The sequence below is a fragment of the Sturnus vulgaris genome, chromosome 9, assembly GCF_052056855.1.
Source record: "Sturnus vulgaris isolate bStuVul1 chromosome 9, bStuVul1.hap1, whole genome shotgun sequence".
In the NCBI taxonomy this organism is placed as follows: domain Eukaryota; kingdom Metazoa; phylum Chordata; class Aves; order Passeriformes; family Sturnidae; genus Sturnus; species Sturnus vulgaris.
The window spans coordinates 25,173,107-25,196,581 of NC_142251.1; the positions used below are offsets into that span (position 1 = coordinate 25,173,107).

Sequence of the window (23,475 nt, forward strand, 5' to 3'; positions counted from 1 at the left end):
TCACTGAAGTGATGAGGAGTGAGTGGTGAGGAGAATTGCTGGAGGTGTTTAGGGCCTGGGTACAGGAGGAACGCAATGGAGCTGCACATCCGTGGAGATGGAAACGAGCTCTAAAGCAGAGGCAGAACTGTCACACTCTCAGGGCTGGAGAGTTGTTGGGAATATTGACCTGTGGGACACTGGGATGAGTTTGGACCAAAGAGGACTTTGAGTGGCTGGAAGGAAGGTGACTCTTGGTGAGGTACTGTGGCTCTGGGGTTGGTCTCTAGGCAGAGGCTGTGAGAGGACAGGGCACCAGTATTGGGATGGGGGAGTACTGGAGACAGCAGTGGGATGATTGAAGGGGACTGAGGTGACATTTGGTCAGAGACTGGTGCAGGTGGTGAGTGATAGGCAGTACAGTGATCTCCTGGGGTGTCTCCTTGTCAGCTTCCCCTTGTTTCTCACCAGAGGTGAAAACGTTGGGAAGACACTGGGTGGCTTCAAATATGCTCACTGCAAGAGAGGGAGCATTGTCCAAGCTCCTGCTCCACCTTTCAGGAAGCATAGCCCTGCTCTGGTCTAGTGATCACTTGCAACCCAAAGCAGTTTCCCCTTTTGAAGAATGTCAAGCATGAAAGGAAACAGCTCTGGGCTTTTCTATCCTGGGAAAAGGGAAGAGAGGAAGGGAAGTCAGTTACACCAAGGTGTTGTTGTGCAACTCCAATATCGTATTTTCCCTTTGAAGCTGCCAGAATGCTGCCATCTCTGCTGTAGATAAGAGGAGCTGGCTCTTCCAGGGATGGAACAGTGAAATCCCTTTTCATTTGAGGCCAAAGGGAAAATTATTACTCCACCTGGGCAGTTTAAGCTACAGGCATGTTGAGTTTGACACATCAGAGAATTTACTTGTAATACCCTGTAATTCTCCATGTAATCAGTTAAAGAACTGTTCCATCCTAAATACTGCTGAAGGAAAACGCAAGCAAAGGAGCCCATAAAGGTAATGTTTTCAATTTATTTATATAAACAATTGAATTTAACAACATTGTTGTCCTACAAAAATAACGTGAAAAACAATTCACAGAATTTTAAATAAATAATCTCAAACATCCACATTTAGCGGCAGCAAAGTACAAAACACAAGAGCACACAGCAATCCTTGTAACTTAGGTAAGATGGTCTGAGGAATTCCTCTGTACCTACCCCAAAATAACTCAATCTGTCCAGACGTGCCTCCCTTACGACTCTCTGCCAAACCCTGTTCCTGGGTTAATGGTAGAAGGGTGCTCTGAAGGGTGAACTAGATCTAATGGACAATTTGCATGAGGAAAAAGTGTCCAAGCAGTGTTTACTTGTTAGCACATACAGTACTGACCACCTTTGGATACAAGGGGAGAGAAGGTTTTCCCTTCTTCCTGCTTCAAACAGAGAAAGGAAAACAAATGCCCTTCTTGCTCCCACAGCACCATACCAAGGACCACTCCACATCAGTCACTGGTATCGATGGCTACAGGAGAGCTTGGTTTGGCTGTTCATGGCCACAATTACAGACCTACCCAGCATGAGGCATGGCTGCCTCTACACAAATCCATGGAAACAGAAGCCACAGACAAACTACACTGCTGCCAAAGCTGATACAATGCACAAGCCCCTACAAGTGCTTGAGATGAAATAGATGAAATAGAAAACTCAAGTCCTTTTCCACAAGTAGTCAAGGAATTTTGGGCAGGGGCACAGAATACCCGGTTGCTGCTCTATTCCAGTCTGAAGTGACATTTTCTTTTTCCCTATAGTTCCCCAGCTGCTTTTATGGGAAGATCATCTTCTACATTTCCTCTCTAGAAATTAAAAAAAGATACCCTTACATGCAAAGTCTGAAGTCCTACACAAGATCTTGTGTAACCTATGTGCCCAGATGAGACTAGATATTTTACTGCTGGATTAGGACAAGTATGTCTAGGCGATTTTGCGCTGGCCCGTTTTAAAGATGCTTAAGCCACTTACTTAAAATACCTGTTTATAAATTATAAATTATAAATAAAACATTATCCCTCCTCCCCCCCCCAATAAATAGAAGTACAAATTCCATGTACAGCTTGTACACACACGCAGAGCCACCTCCTGTGCCTGGAAGTGCTGCTGAATCTCTTGTGCTCAGTTCTCTGCGTATTTACAGAGCTGCTCAGTTTATAGCGCCCCTGTTTTTGGGAGCACAAAGCCACAGCACATCTATACTGTCCTCCAGTCCTTAGAGTAACAGACACCAAAATTACATTATCAAGTAGACCAGAGAACTACAGCTATGAAAAGAATCCCAGTGCCTTGGGCTAAGTTTAAGACCTCCCCAGAGTTACATAAAAAAAAAAATCCCTATCCAAATGCAAGCAGTCTTGTAATGCAGCCTGAGAGTCAGCTAAGCTCAGTATCTCATTCTCACCTTTCTCACCTCCTTACACAACAAATACATCTGTCACACTTCCATCAAAAAGAAGTAGAATCCAGGAGAAGTACTGTTTTCTTCCAATATTTAAAACATTAAAACCATTTTTTAAAAAGCTGTAAAAAATTTACTTTAATATTTAAAACATTATAAAAATACTTTAAAAAAGTTGTAAAAATATTTTCTTTCATCTAAATCCAGAAGTGGATTTGTACATAAGAGACATTAAGTTATGATACAAAGTGCTGTAAGTGAGGGAGAGGTAGTTTCAACAAATGCAATGCATTTTCTGATCTTACAAAAAGAAGTGAGACTCAAGTATTTTTTTTTGTTCATTTTTGAATGCTCAAATGAAATCCGTAATTTCTTCTGGCAATTTTCATTAAGTCAAATTTTTTCTTGTACTTTTAGGTCAAGAGCTGCTTTCAAGTTGCTGAGAAAAAAAATTGCTTTTGTAGTGTTATGTGAGCTATGAAAACCGACAGACAGAATCACCACCAGTCCCCTTCATCAAGTATTAAAACAATAGTAAAATGAAGGTGGAACCTTTATCCACTTTGGAATACATCGTTCTGTTACAGAAGATTTTAAACAAGGGATTCACCACTGTCAAGCTGAAACACAGAAAATCCCTTTTGTAAATGGAAGCCTTACCTCAGTAAGGAATTAAAGGCAACCCCCACAATGAAGATGCTCTAGTTGTTTTTTTAAATACTAAGCCATAAATAGAATAAATAACACAGTTAAATAAATAAATAAATAGATAGATAGCTGATTTCTACAGCTCAGCAGAGCGCTCTTTCAGCAGGAGTGTGGGGTTGATATCTTCCATGGCAGTTTTTGAGGTACTAACGTTAATTGTGGCCTCGGTGGGCTCGGGAGGCAGGATGTGGAAGGCAGTGAAGGGACAGCCCTTGACGTTGTTGCAGATGAGCTTCTGCAGGGAGGCCGTGTTGACGATGTCGAAGCCCACCTTGCCCCCGAAGGTGCTGGGCTTCCAGTACTCGGGGGAGCAGATGGCATTGCCCATCAGCCCCTTCAGGGAGAACGGCGCCCCGATCTCCACCATGGTCTCGCCAAAGATGGCCCCGGGCCGGGGCTTCTCCACCAGCAGGCCTGGGTACAGCTCCATGGCATCAATGTCCCCGTACAGCTCCTCCAGCTCTGCTGCCATCTCTTTTTCTCCTGCAACGAGTAAAAACTGTAAGTGGAAAAATCCCATTTTCTGTGCAAGACTGTCCTGCTCAAGCCCAGTAATGACACTGCAGGACTCTGTGGGCATTTTAAAACAATGTCTCTCATTTGCTGGGAAGGATGAGGACTGTTACCTGTAAGCTCTTCAAAGGATCGGAACGGTTTCAGCATGAAGCGTTTCCTGTACTCGTTCAAGGACTGGTACCTCATCTGCCTGCTTTGGTCAATGGAGGCCTTTGCCACTTTCTGTACTGCAGCAGGAACGTTCTTCCCACCAGCAACCTGTTCATGAAAGCATAAAAGCTGTAAGATCTACTGATATAAGTCACGAGGAAGTTGTGACTTTCTAGTGATTAGTTTTAAATAGCTTTATCCCATTCCCTTGTCCCACCCCCAGCTCATGCCTCTGTTGGTTCATTAACTTGAGGAAGGACCTACCCTGCCAGCACTTTGCTTGGAGAAAGATTTGACCATATGGGAGAGTCCATGTTCCAGCATGATGGAGTTGTTGTAGAGGAACTGCTGGAAGGTGTACTCCTGGTCGTGGATTTGGAAGGTGTCGGGCAGCAATGGGTGCCAGTGGTACAGGGTGTTGAACTCGGCTGCGATGCGGTTCTGGTACTGGAACCTCTGGTTGAAGAGCAGCTCAGGGTCAAACTTCAGCTTGAAGTGGTACCCACTCAGGTGCTGCACATAGTCCTCTATAACAATCTTGATTGTCTCTCCTGTTGGACAAAGGAACAAAGGAATGTTTCTTTTCTTCAGTGGCAGGGAAAATACCATTTCTGAACTTTTCTAAAATATATTACAGTGATCAGGACAAAAAATGCTTTAACACTATAACAAACGCTATAACCTCTTCTAGAAAGCAATTTGTATTTTATGTGACTAAGGGGTGGAACAGTACTTCAGATCCCAAGAGTTCTGGGCTGTAGGTAGTGAGGTATTTTCTACAGCCTGTTTACCCCCTCCCAAGACACAATTCCTTGCATCCTCCACAGAACAGCACACACCAGTATTTACACTGTGTTCAGTTATACAATATCTCTAGGATAGAGGGAGGGAATAATGAAGAAAGCTGATGTCTGAAAGCAAATCTCAGCTTCTGAACTATGTAATACAATTGTCTCGCTTTATGGTTTCAGTTGGAGCAAGGTTTTTTCTAGCTTAAGAGTACATCCCCATTTACATAAGATGAAATATCACTGGGCACACAATTAGACAGGAGAACTATGCAATGACATTTTACATAACCTTCTGAACTTTAGACTTAATCACAGCCTTTCTTTTAAAGCATACCTGAGCTGACCCAACCCTAAGGGAAAAAAAAACCCAGATCAGGGAGCCTGAGGTCATCCAGCCTCACAGGCTTTCTCTGAGAAAGGAACCTGAGCTTCCTGTATTTTCACTGCTTTCAGTTCTGCTTCCCTCACAAAAGAGAACTGCGGGTCCCTGAGTTTTCTTCAGTTCCATCTTTAGCAGAGTTGGGGGAAAGCTGAACCTCAACACAACCCCGGCGACAGGCCATGGAGGAGCCACTCACACCCCAATTTACGGGATAGCTTCACCCTCACTCCAGCCATGCAGGCTCGAGCTGGAGCTGCACCCAGCAGCAGGGCTCTCACCTATCAGAATGAGCCGGGTGGTCTGGAAGAGCTGCTCGTCGTCCCAGTCAGGGTGCTGGCGCTTGAGCACGTCGCAGACGCGGTTGTGCTCACGCAGCCAGATCGTGGCGTACATCATCAGCCCTGGCACCAGCCCGAACACCTCCTGCCCCACGGAGAACTGCAGGTGCTCAGGCACATGGGGTGGGTACAGCATCTCTGCCTGCGTGTCCCGCACTGTCGGCGGGTACATTTCTCCATCAATCATCTGTGCAAGGGAGAAACAACAGGAGCTGTGAGCTACGATAGTTTGGTTGTTGACTCTCAGCTCTGACTCACACTTTAGATCACCTACACCATTCACACAGCACTAATTTAAGAAATTTATGCCATTCAGTAAGAAGGTAGGAATTCTGAGTTAAGACATACCTGGTATTTTAGCTTTCCATCCTTTCGAAGCCTCAGTTTAAGTTGTCTCTCCAGAGTCTCTCCATAAATGTGGTTCAAGTCAACCTATAAAACAAAGGCATTTAGGACATGAAGCCAACCTGCATTTTTTGCTATTTTAGGATAAGTCCCACTTCTATGGATACCAATAGGAGCTCACCCCCTAGATGTTTACCTTTTTATTATACTACCGCTACCTTATAAGTATCATGCACCAATATTTAAGATGAAGCCAAATTATTTCCTGGCAACTGGTGCCATCTCTGCGTAAGAGGAGGCTGTTACATCGGCAATTTAAAAGGTCTCTGTTTAAAGTGTCCGCAACTTTTTATTATGCAGACAGCTTTCTATATATACACACACAATTTGTAGCTTTCGTTTGGACGTAGGAATGACACTTATAGTGAAGAACTCTTTGTCCAAAGGATGCCTATCTTGTAGGTAAAGATCTTAAATCTAAGTCTGCTTTTGAAATTCTTTTTAAACTAAGGCCATTAGCAGTATATAAGCAATACTTAAGTACTGGATACAGCTCTTTGAAAGTGAGGACTCCAGAGAAGTTTTGGATACACACTACATCTAATATGCCTTAGGTGAAAGCAGATTTTTGGGAACAGTAAGAGATCACTGGGCAGGTATTTTAAACAGAACCACTTGTGCAGAGCACACAGCTCTGACCTGGGAAGAGACATTGCCAAACACTGGAATTTGGCCTGAGGAGCAGTTACAAAAGGGGTAATCCCACGGGATTGTGTGCACAGGTGTTTGTGTCCCCTGGCAACCCCCAAGATGCCATTCCAGGCACTTAGCAGCTCCCGAGGAGCGTGAGCCGTGTCCCCAGCCGTGACCGTGACCGTACCCCGTGGCCGAGCGCTCTGGTGAAGGCAGGGCCTCGCTTGTGGTCTGTCTTGAAGAACTGGTGGGTGAAGTGCTGGGCAAAGAACGTGAACATCACGTTTGTGCCTTGCGGGTCGGGAATAAACTTTCTCCTCAGCAAAAACTTCTCCACGATCAACTTTGAATCTGGAAGCTCTTTCTTACCTGCGGGAGAAACAGACAGTGAGATACTCAAGACAACCCTTTATGCAATACTGGAGTTAATTCCTAACAAAAAGGCTTAAGATTTTCATTGGAATATGATGACAGCAGCAGTCAGACAAGGAGAATTACCTACTTTTCTATGCTCACTTTCTTGATTTTATTAGAAATTTCTGAATTCCCTGTTTTTAGTATACAACTCAATAGCAAGAACCAGAATAATATATTTCAGTTCTTTAAACAGTATATCCAAAACATGGTTATTCCTAAAACTATCCTGAAAAAAGGCTAGAGACAAGCAAGTCTCATAGGAACTACTACTTGTATTTTCCTCTTAGAAAAGACCAAGCAATCATTACGTGTCTGGTTTATTCCTCACCTTTAACACCCATAGGTGTTGGGCAGTCAAGTCCTACTGGTGGAAGGCTTCTCGTGTAGTAAGAAAGATTGGAATAAGCTTCCCAGCTTTTGTAACTGTAGTCGCTATTGTAAGTTGGTGGGCTGTCAATTAAGTGTGATCTTGCTGAAAGACAAATAAATATTTGGTTATTTTTAACGGTACATTTTAGTCTCAAGAAGTAAACCACAAGACAGAACTTTTGCATATATTTGGTAGCAGTTGTAAATTCCACACATATCAGTTACTGATGTTAAATATGATAACAGTTACTGAATAACAGTACTGGATCCTGGCTGATCAGATGGATCTCACTATTAACACAAGCAATGGGGTGCCAAGTTCATGTCAGCAAAATCCCGGATTCTTGCAGAAAGCAGAATCAAGCTGCACTTCAGCACGTTTCATACAAGCCTGCATCATGCAGAAGTCTTAAATTTTGGTGGTTTAACTTCAGTTAAATTTAGGCTGCTTGGTTTTGTAGACAGATGAATTCAGTGAAATATTCCGGAGCAAGCTTTAAGGGAACTGGAAGAGACAATTCACACTTACACGTTAGTACGTATCTCATAATAGCGTCCCGTAAGAAGGGAATGTTGTTGATGATATTCCAGGCTCCTTGGAAGTGGGTGAGGATGTAGTGGACAGTGTTTGGTGAAGGTTTCAATGCTAGCCTCAGCCACGTGAAGAATTCCGCTGCAAGCAACAATAGGAAGGTTATTATTAATTGGCTTATGGATAATAACCTGCAATGGTGGAATTGGATTATGCGCTTCATTTCCGCCGAGAGGGGTGTGGGATACTCACGTGTGGTGCAGTTCTGCCCGTAGAAGCCTGTCCTGGTGCAGTCACACTCGTAGCGATCCGGCCCAGCGGTCATGCAGACGCCTCTGTTCTGGCAGGGGTTCGAGCAGCAAGGGTTGGCTGCGGAGGAACCAGAGCTCGGGTTAGCATCTCTGCCATACATTCCCACCTTCCCAGGACTTTATACAGCGAACGGGAACGTCCTGGAGTTTAATGCTCATCAGGAAGGCATCACAGCGACCATTCATGCACGGTAACCTCCGGGCTACCAGGGAGCAGCTTTTAAAAGCGGAGGAATTCGCCTCTTGTCTGCTGCCAGCAGTAGCCCCCCTCAGATGGGGAGATCATCCCTCACAGGCCAGCGGGGACCTGGCACCCATACGCAGCCGAGAAACGGCAAGAGAGCGAGGAGCACGAAAAGCAGAAAGGCAAAGCATGAGTCAATCCAAGAAAGGGGCGGACTCACCGGCGCGGCCGGCGGCCAGCAGCGCGGCCAGCAGGGCCAAGGGCAGCAGCGGCATGGCAGGGCTGGGCTGGGCTGGCGGTGCTGGCTCGGCAGCTCTAAGTGCCGGTCTGTACCGCACTTCCCGTATTTATAGCAGTGTCTCGATGACTCACTCACTAGACGGAAGTATGAACCCAGCGGGAAATTTCTCCTGCAGCCCCGGCCCGCCCCGGCCCGCCCCGGCCTGGCCCCGTCGAGGCAGGTAGGTGTGAGGGGACACGCTGTCACCGGCTGAGGGGACGGCTCGGGCTGGCGCTGTGCCGCGCCGAGCTCGGCCAGCTCGGCCTTCCGCTGACTTTCTATTGATCTAATTCGTTATGCAGGAGGTCGGAGGGCTGCGATCGCTCACGGGATGCGGAGCACTCACGCCACCAAAGCACAGCGGGAAGGAAGGAATGCTGGAATGCTAGAATGCTGGAGGTAAGTTATTTCTGGTGAAATTCTGGTGAGTCTGACAAAACCAAATCCTGTTATTAGGCATTTTTTGAACAAACAGTGGCTTTTCCCCACCGTTATTCCTTTAAATTCAGCCTTCCCTCCCCCCCCCCCCCCCCCCCAGTTGCACTGTAAACAAATTTCCCCTCATTTCTTTGAGAATACTTTATCTTTTGGTCACAGATTATTTTTTCTTAATCAGTAGCTTTCCTACTATTTTTTTACTGTTGCGTGAGGAGCAGCAATGAAAGCAGGAAGATGTCATGTGGTTGTGCAACCCCCGCAGTGTGGAGCTGCACTTTCGCCCGCGAGGTCAGCATTAAACACCAAAAACCCCTAGTGGCTTCAGCAAAGATAGCTTGTGAGGCTGATGGTGTTTGAATTACAAATCCGTGACTTGACAGAAAGTGGATTCAGGCCGATTTAAACATAATCTTATTTTTGGCCTCAAAGTGTATTGTGGTCAGTGAATAATTTGTGTACATCAGTAGTGGGTCTTCTGGATGTTTTAGGACTGGTACATGAAAAGACGCATAATCAAGAGAAGACAGATAATATTTCTTTATACATTTGCATGCGGAAACCACAGGCTGGGTCATACACTTTAGCAGAGGATGTCAGTCAGCCCAACTGAACCAGAGGCCACTAGAACCTGTGGCCACAGCCACATCTTGCTCAGTCTTGTCAAATGTTAAAAAGGTGATATTTTGTTCTTGCATAAACCAAATCAGTTAATTATGGAATGCTGGTTATTCAGTGGATCAGGCTATGGCGCGCACAGCGCCAGAGTTTACACACATTTTCATCCATTTCATACGTCCATCTCACACTGATTTTGTTCCATCTCATAAAGCTTTTGTGGATGCTGTCACATTATAAGACTTTACTGCAAACAGCAGGCGAGACATTGTGTTTAAATAATGTGCATAGAAAAATGTTTCTAGCGACATTAGGGGAAAACGGAAGTAATTTTGTGCAGCCAATTGCCCCTAAAATGATAATACAAAGGTAAGTGTGCTTTGATTTAGAGGACCCTGAAGATATAGATAACTGATGATGCTTAAAGTTTTCAATTATTGTAATTAATCAATATATAAACCAAGAAACAGAGCAGAACTCCAGGCTTTGGAGAGGATGTTTCCCCTTGGGAAGCAGTACTTCTGCAGCTGGGAAACCAGACAGTGCCCCCCACCTTCCACCAATGCATTCAGTGGGACGTGACCTCTCTCTAGCCTGATTTTGGCTGGGGAAGGTTGCTTGTGTGACTGTCCCCCGCAGTAGAATATAAGGGATTCTTCAGCCTTCCAAAATTAATGAAAAATCAGGCAGATACAATAGTGCTGCTTCTCTGAAGGCTGCCCTTCCCCACTTGTTGCTTTGGGATTAGCTCAGGTGAAGAACTGGTTATATGTTGGAAAGGGAATTTTTTTTAGAAATGGAAGTTTGCTGTGGCAGGACTCACCACCAGGTGGACATTTTATGCATCAACTAAGTGCTCTTTCTGTTTTTAGCACATAAGCCCTCTTTGCTAAGAACTGGTGTTATTTTTCTTCCTGTTACTTGAAGTACCTTTTGGTCCAGGTGAGAGCAGCCTGTGGAACGGAGAACCTTCGTCAACCGCAGCCTTTTTGCATTCGCTGACATTTCTGGAAGAGGCAATTCCCTGAAGCTGTTCCTGTTTCTGCTTTTGGTTTAACTGCATAGATTCACACCTTTCCAAGGCAAGGGTTCAGGACAGAGGATGCAGTGACCTGTAAGGACAGACATGCTTCAGTAATGACACCAAAAGAAGAGGAGATGGAGTGGCAACAAGAAAAACATTGTCTCTCGGCATTGGTGCTGCTGAATTAACACTGAATTTATCACTGAGCTTTTTTTATGTGTTTGAAGTATTTTCCCTCCTTTGTGACAACGGCAATCTCATGTTTTATAAGCGCCGTAGTTTCCTGGGATGTGATTTCGTTTCATCTGCTCTGTGCCTTTTCCCTGCTCTTTTATGGCAGAAGGAGCTCGATCTGAAGTTTGCTCTCAGTTTGGATACGTTGCTCCCAAAGCAAGCACACTCTGAGGCTGATCAGACACAGATATGATAACAATCCTGGATGTTCCAAAAATGTTATTGAGAACTGAAGGACCTTCGGGGGAATTTAGCGTCTTTAAGCTCCTATTTTGTGCCTTTTGCAGTATTAGAACTGTCTTAACAGAAGGATTTGGTTATGAAATTGCTTTGTGCTTTTATGGAATCACCCTGTCTGGGCAACTGAGCTCTACTTCTCTGTCTCTTCCTGCTGTGTGCTCACAGAGCACTGATCACTTGGGTCCCAGTTTCATTAACACCCTGGGTTGTGCTGGAAAACAAAAGTCCTCATTACCTGGTTTGGAGACAACGGAGATTTGCTTATTTTCCCCAGGAAAATCGCAATAAAAAGATACCTCGTTTATGGGATTTCCAGGCTTCCTCAATTTTGGAATTCTTCAGAACACAAATCAGTTCCAGGCAAAACTATGGATGAATTTAGAGGGTGTGAGAGCTGGGAGCTGGATTGCCTTGCCCTCAGGAGAAATCCCATGGACAGTGATTGGCAAGGGATGTTTGTGTATGGGCTGCTGGCACACACCTGCTCTAGGGGGACCAAGAGCAGGAGGGTGAGCTGGGAGCTCACCTCAGGGAGGGGGTACCTGTGGACATCAGTCATTGTGCAGGGAAATGGAGCATACCTTGTTATCCAAATCAGCTTCAGTTGGGGCTGTTTTTACTCCTGGAATGGTACTTTTTTAAGTGTGCAAAAATATAGGTGAGTGGCACAAAATTCTACATCAGACTTAGGCAAGACCTGAGCAAGTTTGAGTCCCCTCTTTTATTTTCCTTCTTAGAGCAGCTTCCCTTTGGACTTCAGCTGCTGGAAAACAACATAAATCCACAGCTTGTGTTTTATTTGCAAGCCAGTAAGAGTTTTGAGGAATGCTTTCCAATATGATAGATTTTATCATTATCATCTGCACAGAGTAAGCCCTGCTCAACAAACCCTTTCCAAGCCTCTGTTTTTAATAATGTCTCTGAGTTCTTGTTTTAATTCCCTGGCATTCTTGACAGACCTAGTTATAAGTCACAGGCTGTAATGAAACAGGTGAGAAGAGTGACTTTACATCAGATTTACCTGCAGAGATGAGACGTGAAATGAGACACCTGCACAGTGCTGTGCCCAGGTTTCTCCCAGGCTTGTTTGCTTTGCAAATTCTTTGCCAGATACCTGTACAATATCATGACTACAGGGCATCTGCACACTGCTTGGAACATGATACACATCAATTTGTTAGCAAAACAGAGAGGAAAAGAACACAAGAATTGCTCCATTTTGCTCAGCTTAAATGTGGATCTCCGCCCGATCCAAAGCAAGGCTGAGCTTTTTCCTTGAGAGGTGCCCAGACACTGAATCCCCATAATTTTAAATGAAAGGGAATGAACGAAGCCCCTGCAGAAATGGCGTTCAGAACTGTGCTTTGTTTGTTCAGATGAAGTGGATTAGATGATTCCTTTCCTCGTTGGCACTCTTGGTTGTGAGTACCTGCCTGACTACTTCCTGACAAACAAGCCCTAAATGACTTAAACTCAGCTCGAAGCTCTCTAGGACGACCTTTTTCCAAGGAGTGTAGATGAATGGAGGATGAAGCACAACATTTTTATCCTATATGGTAGTTTGAGGCAGAGGCTGACTGAAACTTCATTCTAGCTACGATCGACCTCCTTTTTTTTTTTATATTCCTTTTTCTGGTGAAGGGGAAGGCCATAAACATGAGCTATTAGATAAACATAAGATTTTTGGCAGCCACACACAGTTTTAAAACTGCAATTAACTTTTCATCTACATACACTCATCTATGGGATATTTTTTTCCTATATATGTTAAAATGGAAAATAGTTTTTGTTGTTTCTTGACTGAAGCAAAGGGATATTTTGTTTATTGGCAATTGTTATTGGCAATTGTTACCAAAGTTAAGCCGTGAACTTCCCACTCCCATCATCCTGGGATTTGCAGAGCCTGTTTTTGCCCACGCAGCCTCCATGTGTTTCTGATGTGGACATTTGATCACAGGGAGCTCGGAAATACGTCATGAGATTTTGTAACTGCCTTACATAGAGAAATGTCAGCTGACATTTTATCTGCTTTTTGACTGCAACTCACATTAAGGTAATTGCTTCTGCATTGTATATTGAAATGCTCTTTCCGTGAGAAACCTGCATAGAAGACCCTCCTTAGAGAGATTTCCAAATACTTCCCTCCTCAATGCAGGATGCTGGAATTTTCTTGTAGCAACTTCCTGCTAAACGTTTAGTGAAATCTGTCATCCAGCCTTTTGTTGTGCAAATACAATCATGTGGAATTTTCCTTTGGAAAATTCCATGGACATTAAACTGCATAAGGGAAACTGATGTAGGTTTTGCTGAGTGGAAAATTGTTCCAGTGTAATGCTTTCTTACATAAAACATGCCTTTGGGTACTGAAGTTTATTTGGCTTTATTCATTAACCCCATTTTTCATTCAGTTTAAAGAAAGGAAACGTTACTTCTGCAAATAAGATTTTTTTTTCCTACGAGAGCATTTACCAAATCAGTTTACAACAGTGCAAACCTGTGGACACACACACTTAGAGAGCTAGGGAATTACAGCTTGGAAATTCTTTTCAGGCCTGGATTTCTCCTGTCTCTCACGTCCATTCCCAGGCTGCCAAGCTGACTGCAGCTTCAGTTAGGGAGGAAGTCTCCCAGGGTGATAATATGGTGAAAATACAGTGGAATTCATAATAAAGATTAACACCTGGTGTCTTTCCCGTGGGATACATCCTGAGGTGCTGTCCCAAGGATGTTTTTCCCAATTGTCCAATGAGCTCCTGTCCTGTCCTAGCTGCACTAACACACTTTAAATACGGGTTGTCCATACAATAAAGTTGGCTTTTTTCCCCCAAAGAGCTCCGTGTGTGTTGCTGTCCTTTCTCTCTCTTTTCAGCGCAGTAACCACACAAAACCTGCTGTTGCACCCAGTAAGCTCTGCTATGCAGGGTTTTCTAAGGTTGTCTGCGAATTCATGGTTTCATGGAATCACAAAATCCCAGGACTGTTTGGGTTGGAAGGGAACTTAAAACCCATCCAGTTCCACTGCCTGCCATAGGCAGGAATACCTTCCACTAGCTCAGGTTGCTCCAAGCCCCATCCAACCTGGCCTTAGACACTTCCAGGGATCCAGGGGCAGCCACAGCTTCTCTGGGCACCCTTTGCCAGGGCCTCCCCACCCTCAATATCCTTCCCAATATCCCATCTGACCCTGCCCTCTGACAGTGGGAAGCCATCCCCTGTGTCCTGTCGCTCCATCCCTTGTCCCAAGTCTCCATCCAGCTCTCCTGGAGCCCCTTTAGGCACTGGAAGGGGCTCCAAGGTCTCCCCAGAGCAATGACATCCAGTGCTTTGAGAAGAGGGAAGCTTCACTCTGAACCTCCTTATTATGACCCTTCCCTTGGTGCCCACAGGGAAGGTGCCACCAAGGCACCCCTGGGCTCTTCCCTGGGGCCTAGAGGGGATTCAAATATTTATACTGAGACACTGAGTTCCTTAAAACTGACTCTAGCTCTTCCCAGCTGGAGGCTGGAGGAGTCATCTAGTGTCAGCCACAGAAGAATGTTCCATGACACAGCTCCCGTGGCAACCCTTGGGATGGACAGTGCCCACACAAATTATGGCTATGGCTTGCACCAGGGTGGGGAGGCTCCTGGAGCAGGCTCTGCCCACTGCAGCATACCCAAACTCCCAAGGCTCCTCTCTACTCATCTTCACTTCCAGAATTAAATCAGGACTGTTTTCCAATGGCTTGTCACTTGGCCACACTTCCAACATACCCTTACAATTAAAAATAAATAGGAAGAAAATAAGAAATAAAAGGGATTAAATTATATTGAATGAGCTGATGAGGGAAAAGAACTCAGCAATCAGATTAAAATTGTGCCAATCATGCAATGGTATAAAAATCTGACTGGCTCACTGGGCTTAGAGTCCAGCCTCCAAAGAAACTGTACCCTGGAGATCCTTATCAGGAGATAAAGCCTCACTATATGCAGTTAGGGAAAACGTATAATAATCAAAATTACACAAGTAGAAAATAATTAAGGATCTACAAGCCCTGCAGCGGCTGTAAGAGCTCAGACCCACTGCCCAGAGAGTTTTATCTGCCAGGAAAAACATCCCATGTGTCTTTTTGGTGCTGAAGCTGTGTCAGGCAACCCTCTTCAGGAACACCATCTATTTATTGTTGCTATTTGGATGTCTTGGGGAGCCTGAAGCCAGCCAGGTGCCCCATGTGCCTGCAGAAACAGCTCTTTGCAAAGAGCAGCACTGAGCATCACAGGATCTTTAAGGCTGGAAAAGACGTTGGAGACCATCAACTCCAACCATGATTCCCAAGGGAATGTGTTCTCATACCAAGAGTGTTTGTTCCAGGAACTGAAGTGTCCAGGTTAAGGACTAACTCATGTCTAGTTTTTACAAGTAAAATGTGTGAATTTATGGTTCTTATTTTTGTCCTTCACACAACTCATCCTATATAATGAATTTTGATGGTTTTTCTTTGTGGACCAGTTGTAAATTTGGTTTAATACTTACATGTCTCTCTTCCACTATTTTTCTGTTTCTCCAGAGGCAGTCCTGACTATACTTTGGGATTTATTTCTCATCCTGACCCCCGGTGTAGAGAAGGTAAATAATACAAGCCCAACAGAAAACAATCAGCTTGTCTGGTTCAGTGGTTTTTACAGCAGCTGTGGAAACTCTGTGCTGGTTGCCTCTGTGTGCGCTGCTTGGAGGGAGTTCATTAAGTAAATGAGGGCTTTGCAGTGTTCTGGTGGTGTGTTGTTGCTTTGGGGTTTTGTTTCAGATGGCATTTTTCCGGTGTTTGTTTTGGAGAGAGTTACCAGCAACCTAGGGCCAGTGGGCTGGAGGGCAGGTTTAGGTAGAAATAGCAGGGTTTATGTCACCAGCACAGAGCTCTGTCTGGTTAGCTAATTTTGGGCTGGCACTTCTTTGAGGCATCGGCAGTTGCTGCGTGTGACTTGTTCCAGCCATCACAAAGGCTGTCACAGCCTTGGGACAGGCCATCAGTGCCAGGCCAGCAGCAGGTGGCAGGGCTGGTGGGAGTCACAATTCCCTGCTGTTCCAGGGAGCTTTTCTATGCCTGCAGCTCCGTAAGGGGTTCAGCTCTTCCTGGGGAAAGAACACCTGACTCTGCAACGCCTGTGTTTCCTCTTGAATAGATTTCTGTGGGAAGGGCCAGAGCTGCCATGCAAACCACTCCCGTGGCTTCTCTCACCACAAACACATTCCTCTACCCTCTCTCCTGGACTCCATGAACTGGGATCATCCAGGGTTGGGCCCATGTGGGGTGGCTGGGAATAGAAGTGTGGATGTGGCAAGAGAGACCTCGTGAACTTCTACTCGCTGAACTCGTGTGAAAGGCTGCAGCTTCTGCCCAGATCCATCAAATTTGGATTGTTCCACACAGAATTCTGAAGCATTGCAACTTAGCTCCTGGGGATTTTAAATGTTGATAGACTTTCCCGAGGGTAGGAAAGAGAGGACATATTTACGTGTATAAGTATATTTCAAGTATATTTCTGTTATACTTGAGCAATAGGAATGCTGGGCCCATTACCCAAGGCTCCTTTCTCCCCGCTCTGCAGCACTAATGAATGTAAATGAGTAAAAGCAGGACTGTGAACAATGGTGAGTGGGGAAAAAGCCCCCAACAAATGCAAAGCAGAGCAGGAATTACCAGGTAACCACATTACATCCTTTTCTGTGTGCTGCACCCACTGGGCATGCAATATTTTCATATCAGGTGATTTGTTACCTGCTCCAAAACAAGTCTCAGCAGCCCCATGGAGATTTGAAGATTGCAGTGATTTGGCTGCTCTACTTATCATTGGGCTGGAATATTTTAGTGATTGCCAATTACCTGGAAGTCCTCCTCAGCACAAGGCAGCACAAGATCAGAATGAAATAAAGAACTTAAACACAGCATCAGAATCTGGACAGTTAAAATTTTTATGGTGGACAGGAGTGAGAGAAGCCCGTTTGCAGAACTCCTCAGGTCCAACGGTTTCAATATACTGCTGGATAACACTTATCTAACTAACTTGGAACCACTTCCTATGCAAAAAACCCTATACGACTTCAGGCTTGCAGTCATCAAAAATTGTGTTGATTGAGGGTAATGTGTTTCATTCCATACCCTAAGGCTGTTCGGATTTCATCCAGGTGAACATTTCAAAACATCCCCTTCCCAGGTGTTCTGATTCCAACTAAATTAGGAGGGTGATTTTAATTTTATTCTTCCTCAGCTGTTCCATTTTGCTCTGATGCTTAACCAAAATATTAATAAAGTCTTCATCTCCTGTGCATTAAAAACTGCTTTTCCACCTGATATATCTCTGTCCTTATCTTAAGGTGAATCTTTTTCTCTCACTTTGAATTTCACATTTGAACCTTCTTTTTAAATTACCAGTGTCAAAATCAGTCCTGATTTTGGGATGGAATGCTCATGCCTGAGCTCTAATGCCTGTTGTGCCTAGGATCAGGCATTCATGAACAGGAGCACTTCCAGCGAATGTCTTTAAATACAGTCACCCTGGGCATATCCATGTCCATATCCATATCCATGTCCATATCCATATCCATATCCATATCCATAGCCACAGCCATAGCCATATCCATAGCCATAGCCATATCTATATCCATAGCCATATCCAGGTGTGGAATAGTATATTTGAAGCTTGTGGCAAACAATCTGTTCCACATTTGCAGAATTTTTCTTTAAAATACAATGTTTTTTCTTGAGGATATGCAAAGTGCTTTGTTTTGACAAGAGCTGAAATTATTTTTGTCCAGCCTGATAAAGGGACTCACCGTTCTGCTCTTTCCATGCACCTGGGGTGGATTAGAAGTGTGGCTTCCTAGAGAGGTTTTAGAATCATGGAATCATTGAGGTTGGAAAAGACCTTCAGGATCATCCAGTCCAATCTGTGACCAATCACCAGAGCACTCAGCCCACCAAGGCCCCGTCAGCCAGACCAGAGTCCTGAGTGCCACCTCCAGTCATTCCTTGAACACCTCCAGGGATGGGGACTGGGCAGCCCCTGCCAGTGCCTGCAAAACTGAAAGGTAATAATTAACATGAAGGTAAGCAGTGCTAAAAGAAATAGTTTGTTTAGTTACTGAATAAAGTCCCATTAGGCAAATGAGATGACAAATTTGAATTGACGTGCATCCTAAAATAATCCATACAAATTTTGCAGGAGTGATAGCCACTGCTGTCGTTCTTTGAGGTCATGCCTCCTCCTTTTATCCATATGACGTAATGTGGGCTGGGAGCTGTGTGATCCTTGTTGACCTTCCTGTTACAGGAGCTGCTCAGTTCCCTGAGGTTGTCAGAAACCCCTGAAACCTCCTGAAAAGTTTATGGGGGATTATGAGGGGCTGCAAGCTCTGGAACACCAGGCTGTCCTTGTGTCACTGGGATCGTGTGTTCAGCTCAGAGACTGAATTTAAGGAATAAAAGGCATGGTTAGGTGATCATTTTTGGCTTCATGTTCTTATGTTTGAACAGAGAATAAAGGTGAAAATGTGGCAAGAGCAAAAATAATAATCTGTCTTTAGGTTCTCACTCCCATCGTCTTTCCACTTTGTTATTAAAAAGGAAAAATGTTGGTTTTCAAAATATTTACCAACTGAAAATTCCCAGCAAGTTGCTCTCAGCTGGGTGTGGACACACATATGATTCAGTTCATTTTTAGAACCCCAGAATCCCAGAGTGGTTTAGGTTGGGAAGGACCTTAAGGCCCATCGAGTTCCACCCCCTACTGCTTCCACTATCCCAGGTTGTTCCAAGCCTCATTCAGCCTGGCCTTGGACACTTCCAGGGACAGGGAGTCCACAACCTTTTCCTGATGGTGACAGCGTGCAAGCCATGGATAGTGATGTACATTATGTGCCCTCTTCTATCTCCTCTCCCTGACTCTGACCTCAGCCAATCTCCTGGTCAGGTTTCCAGTAGTGATATTTTATGAATTTTACTAGATAAATATATGCAAGGCATAATAAAATTCATTTAAACAGGAGATTGTAAATAAGAAAAAAAATATTAAATCAACATTCTGGGGAGAGAACACAAAATTTATCCACAAGTCTGGCAAAATAGTGACTCTTTTTGGGCTGTCTCCTTGCAATTTTAAAAATAGGAAGGGCTTACAAATTATTTTGATTTAATCCTGTCCAGTGAATATCTACATTGCCTATCCTTTAATGCACAGGATTATGATAAGGAAAAGTGGACTCTGATGTACGCAGCTCTAAAGAGCCATGCATCTCTGTAAGGATGAAAAAATAGGAATGAATACAAGTGGGACCCTACTGGAAAAGCTTTAGGAATAGCTCAACCTGGGGAGAATTGAATGGGAGGTTTAAGCTGCTGACACAAGCCCCAGAACAAAGCTCCCTCAGGCGTGTGCAGTGTTACAGATTTTCTTGTGATGCTTCTGCTGCTCTTCCAACACATGACCAGTTTTCTGGAGCTTTTAGTACTGTGCTGAGTTTAAACTGTAAATAATTTTTTATTTACAGGGAAAGAGCAGTTAGTTTTTCCTACTTAATCTTTCCTTGCTAATGGCCCTCTGTGTCTGCTGGACTACTTGGGATTTTCTGAGCACTGTTAACCTGGATTTGTGACCTGAGCTCAGTTAGAATTGCAAGCACTGGAACCTTCAAGAATGTAAGAATTGCTGCTCAGTTCTTAGAAACAATAAAGCATCTGGATGTTTTACACTGAAGGATAAAAATTTCAAAAAGGAAAGGTCTGGATCCAAGATACATTTTTAGGACTTCAAAAGTGAATCAGACTTTCAAAACTTCAGTTTTTTTGTTCAAGCTTGGGCTAAAAATGACTCTTCATACCCAGGAATAGTAATGTGCCCCTTCAAAATTCCAACATCTGTTCCTAGGAGAGTTTTAAAAAACTACTGGCTGAAGGGATGACAGCTTGGTACAAAACAGAATTTGAGTGAAGCATTGTCAAAAGGGAGAAAGATGAAATTCTGCCCTCTCAAGTGCAAAACTCCTTGAAATTTCCAACAGGCTGATAATGGGTTGATCAGCAGTAAATCAAAGATGTTCTATAATTATGGTTTCCTTACAGAAGTAAATTCCCAGTTATTAGGAAGTTAACCCAGTATGATTTTGAGGTTGGTCCCATCCTGTACCAGAGTGGGATTATAATGGTTTCTAGTGCAATTCCACCTAGATCCTGTCATTCCCTTCCCTGAGTAGAGAAGAGCTGGAAGAAGTTCAGACCCAGAAATAAACCAGGTAAGTGCCTGGAAGGCTGGAGTTCTGAGAGGGTAATAAAGTCAATAAATATACAGCATAGCTTAGCTCCATGACAGTTCACCTTCTATGGACACACTAGTTGGGGAAAGAAGAGTTTCAGGTGTCTTTAAAAATAGCAGACAAAGTAATGGAGGAAATATTCATCTGGATACAGGGGAGGGAATCCTTAGAAAATAATGTCTTGCAGATCATCCCATTCTCTCTCTGAGAAGTGATAGAAACATTGGAGGGTGCTGAGCAGTACATGAGGAATGGAGAGGAGGTGGCATTGTAACAAGAAGCAAAGCAGACACAAACTGCTTTGTGAGAGGCAGGAGAGAGGACAAAAAACCCCTGTCCTGTTCACTTCTCCTCCCAGCCAGTCCCCCCAATGCTGTGCTAAGAGTGGCTGCTGGAGAACAGCATCCTTCCGAGCAGCTGGGGCTGTTCTGTGTGCCAGAATCTCTCCAAAAACAGCGGCTCTGAGGGTTTTATCTCAGTGCCTGAGAATCTCTCCAGCCCTGCCTGGAACACACATTCACACATTCCATCCCAATGACAGTGGGATTTTAGGTAGCAGGACACAATTTAATTGCCTTTCTCATACGGCTGGTAGCAGAGAGCTGTGATATGAGAGTTGAGTTCAGGGCTAGCCTGGGAGCAGAGTGAAGTGTGTCCATCTAGAAGAGCTAGAGCAAGGAATGCCCATTGCCTGCAGTGACACCAATCAACTGGGGAGTCATGGCCTGACAGGAGCCAGCCTGGGAGAGCTGGGGGTGTTCACCTGGAGAAGCGAAGGCTCTGGGGAGACCTCAGAGCCCCTTCCACCCCCAAAAGGGGCTCCAGGATGGCTGGAGAGCTCTCTCTGGGATAAGGGATGGAGGGACAGGACAAGAGGCTTCCAGCTGCCAGAGGGCAGGGTTAGATGGGACATTGGGAAGGAATCATTCCCTGTGAGATTGGGAGGCCCTGGCACAGGGTGCCCAAAGAAGCTGTGGCTGCCCCTGGACCCCTGGCAATGTCCAAGGCCAGGTTGGACAGGGGTTGGAATAACCTGGGCCAGTGAAAGGTGTCCCTGGCCATGGCAGTGTGTGGAACAGGATGAACTTTTCGATCCCTTCTAACCCAAATGATTCCATTATTCTGTATATTCCATAAATGATAACATTCCATGTTTATTCTTTACTGAGGGGTGCTAGGGGTTAGGTTCTTTCCTTTTGTTTCTTTTTACTTAGGGAATTTTGTCTGGTAAGTTGGTAGGAAACAGTAACGACTGTGTTCTTATGAAAAACAGAAGTGGCCAAGGGAGGAGGAGGGCATCTGGTTGTGCTTTTCTGATCTGGGAGTTTCTCTCCGAGGGGCAGAGATACCGCGAATATTGAAAGACAGGGCTGGAGTAACTTCTCTCTCTCTCTCTCTTTCTCTCTCTCTCTCTCTCTCTCTCTCTCTCTCTTTCTCTCTCTTTCTCTCTTTCTGCTGTACTCCAGCCCAGTCCTGCTTCTCTTGCTGTGGGGTGAGCCTCTGTTTGTGAGAGCAGCCATTGAACTGGGACCTTATTGTTATAAGTAAAATTTAGTTAAGGTTTGTTGTAAGTTAAGGTTTGTTAATTTCCTAAGTTAACTGTTATAATGTTGTAGTTCCAAAGAAAAAGTTGGTTTTGGGGGTTGGTCAAAGTGTTATAATGAGTTAATTAATGTCTGTTAACAGTTTAAAGGGGTCCAGGATGATGTGTGGGTTGTTCCCAAGCAGCGTGGTAACACCTTGAGAGTGAAGCCAGCGCAGTGACATCAGAGCCACGAGCTGTGATTGGCAAAAGGAGTGGTCCAGTCACTCGACGCCCTGAGAGAAGGAGTGGACAGGAATAAATAGTGCTAAGGACCAATGAGAGCCCCAAAAATGGAGCAATCACCACGAGGATCCAAGTCCCACCAATCCTGGACCCAAGGGGGATATAAGAGGGAGTGTCGGGCTGCTGCTGGTGTTCTCCTGAGAGCTGGTTTCCACGGGAGTACCCGGTGTGTCAGGGATTTGACACATTTTATTGTTTTTCTGGCTTGCTGCCAGGGAACTCGGGCTTATCTCGGGTCTTCTGTTTTCTACAGCTGTTTTTAATAAACCAGTGCCAGTTTTTACAAGAAAGTTTCTACTGTGTTTTAAACAACCTGGTAACTTTCAGCTAAAACTTCTGGTCTCGTTAATAACACTATTGACCACTACCTCACTAAAAGAGGGATTTCTTCTCTGAGTGCTTGGGTGCCTGGGATCCTGAACCTGTCTCTCCCTGCCCTGCTAGGAGCCTGGCCACCAGTGTCCCTCCTCCACCGCTTCTTCAGCACTGCTCTGAGTTTTCTCTGCACTGTAGCCCCCCACCCCTTGCTTGCTGAGGCAGCACACGGTTCCACAGCTTCTGATACATCTCCTCCACCACCCCCGGATTTTGCTCATTCCTGCCATTCCAGCTTGCTGTTTCTGAGAGTCCTGCTGGGTCACGGGGATCGGCTGCCCCAGGGGGTTTTAGAGCCAAATCCTCTCTCCTCCATCCCTTCCCACCTCGGGCACGGCCGCCATGACCGCGTGCTGCCACAGCGCCCCCTGCAGGCTTGGGGGAATCATCGCCCCTGCCCTGCCCGGCCGGGAGCCACCAGCGCCCCTGCTGGCTGCGAGCGGAACTGCACCCAGGGGGAAAGCCTGGGGCTGGGAGGGGTCGCTGGGTTTGTGGTTCTGTTTGTTGTTAACGCTGTAGTGTGTTGTTTCTTTGTTTTATTGCACATACTAGTAAAGAACTGTTATTCCTATTCTCATATCTTTGCCCGAGAGCCCCCTTAATTTCAAAATTATAGTAATTCAGAGGGAAGGTGGTTATATTTTTCCATTTCAAGGGAGGCTCCTGCCTTCCTTAGCAGACACCTGTCTTTCAAACCAAGACAGTGGATGATATTCCCAAAGGGACAACAGAAATCAGAGGCCTTGAGAACTACACTGGAGAGGTGGAGTATGGGTAGAAAAGGCTTCTGGCAGAAGGACTTGTTTGGTGACCTTTACCCCTCAGTAGTGTTATAATAAATCCCAAGGAAACACATAGGAAATTGGACATTTGTAGGAAATAATGGCCTGGAAGTACAACCTGCAGCCTTAGGCAAAAATGAAAACCAAATTAATCATTAAGCACAATAATGGTTTGTTTTCAACAGTTTATTATAAGAAATGTAGTTTTTTATTCTCAGGTAC

General features: G+C 44.9%; 1 protein-coding gene and 1 long non-coding RNA gene across 4 annotated transcripts; one reads left to right on the forward strand and one right to left on the reverse strand.

The window, feature by feature from the left end:
* Positions 1-977: 977 nt before the first annotated feature.
* Positions 978-8,461, reverse strand: PTGS2 (prostaglandin-endoperoxide synthase 2). 2 transcript variants are annotated; one of them, XM_014884300.2, is made up of 10 exons: positions 8,373-8,461; positions 7,910-8,026; positions 7,655-7,798; positions 7,085-7,228; positions 6,527-6,708; positions 5,650-5,733; positions 5,242-5,488; positions 4,055-4,341; positions 3,751-3,898; positions 978-3,607 (listed from the first exon to the last, which is right to left on the reverse strand). In XM_014884300.2, the coding sequence occupies exons 1-10, from the start codon at positions 8,425-8,427 to the stop codon at positions 3,201-3,203; spliced, it is 1,815 nt and encodes a 604-aa protein (XP_014739786.2). In that variant the 5' UTR covers positions 8,428-8,461; the 3' UTR covers positions 978-3,200. The 2 variants fall into 2 exon arrangements, with proteins under 2 accessions (XP_014739786.2, XP_014739787.1); XM_014884301.2 differs by lacking the exon at positions 8,373-8,461 and having other exon boundaries at positions 7,910-8,295.
* Positions 8,462-8,522: 61 nt separating this feature from the next.
* LOC148222863 (uncharacterized) lies at positions 8,523-22,795 on the forward strand. Of its 2 annotated transcripts, none has more exons than XR_015805510.1 (4): positions 8,523-8,613; positions 8,735-8,831; positions 15,530-15,588; positions 16,143-22,795. It is a non-coding gene; the product is annotated as an uncharacterized LOC148222863 (long non-coding RNA). The 2 variants fall into 2 exon arrangements; XR_015805511.1 differs by having other exon boundaries at positions 17,776-22,790.
* Positions 22,796-23,475: the final 680 nt, after the last annotated feature.

Coding starts and splice junctions, on each gene's coding strand:
- PTGS2 (XM_014884300.2), bottom strand. CDS start 8,427: ATGCCGCTGCTGCCCTTGGCCCTGCTGGCCGCGCTGCTGGCCGCCGGC. Junction 3,899..4,054: donor CCAAGCAAAGTGCTGGCAGG/GTAGGTCCTTCC, acceptor TTTCATGAACAG/GTTGCTGGTGGGAAGAACGT. Junction 3,608..3,750: donor ATCCTTTGAAGAGCTTACAG/GTAACAGTCCTC, acceptor TACTCGTTGCAG/GAGAAAAAGAGATGGCAGCA.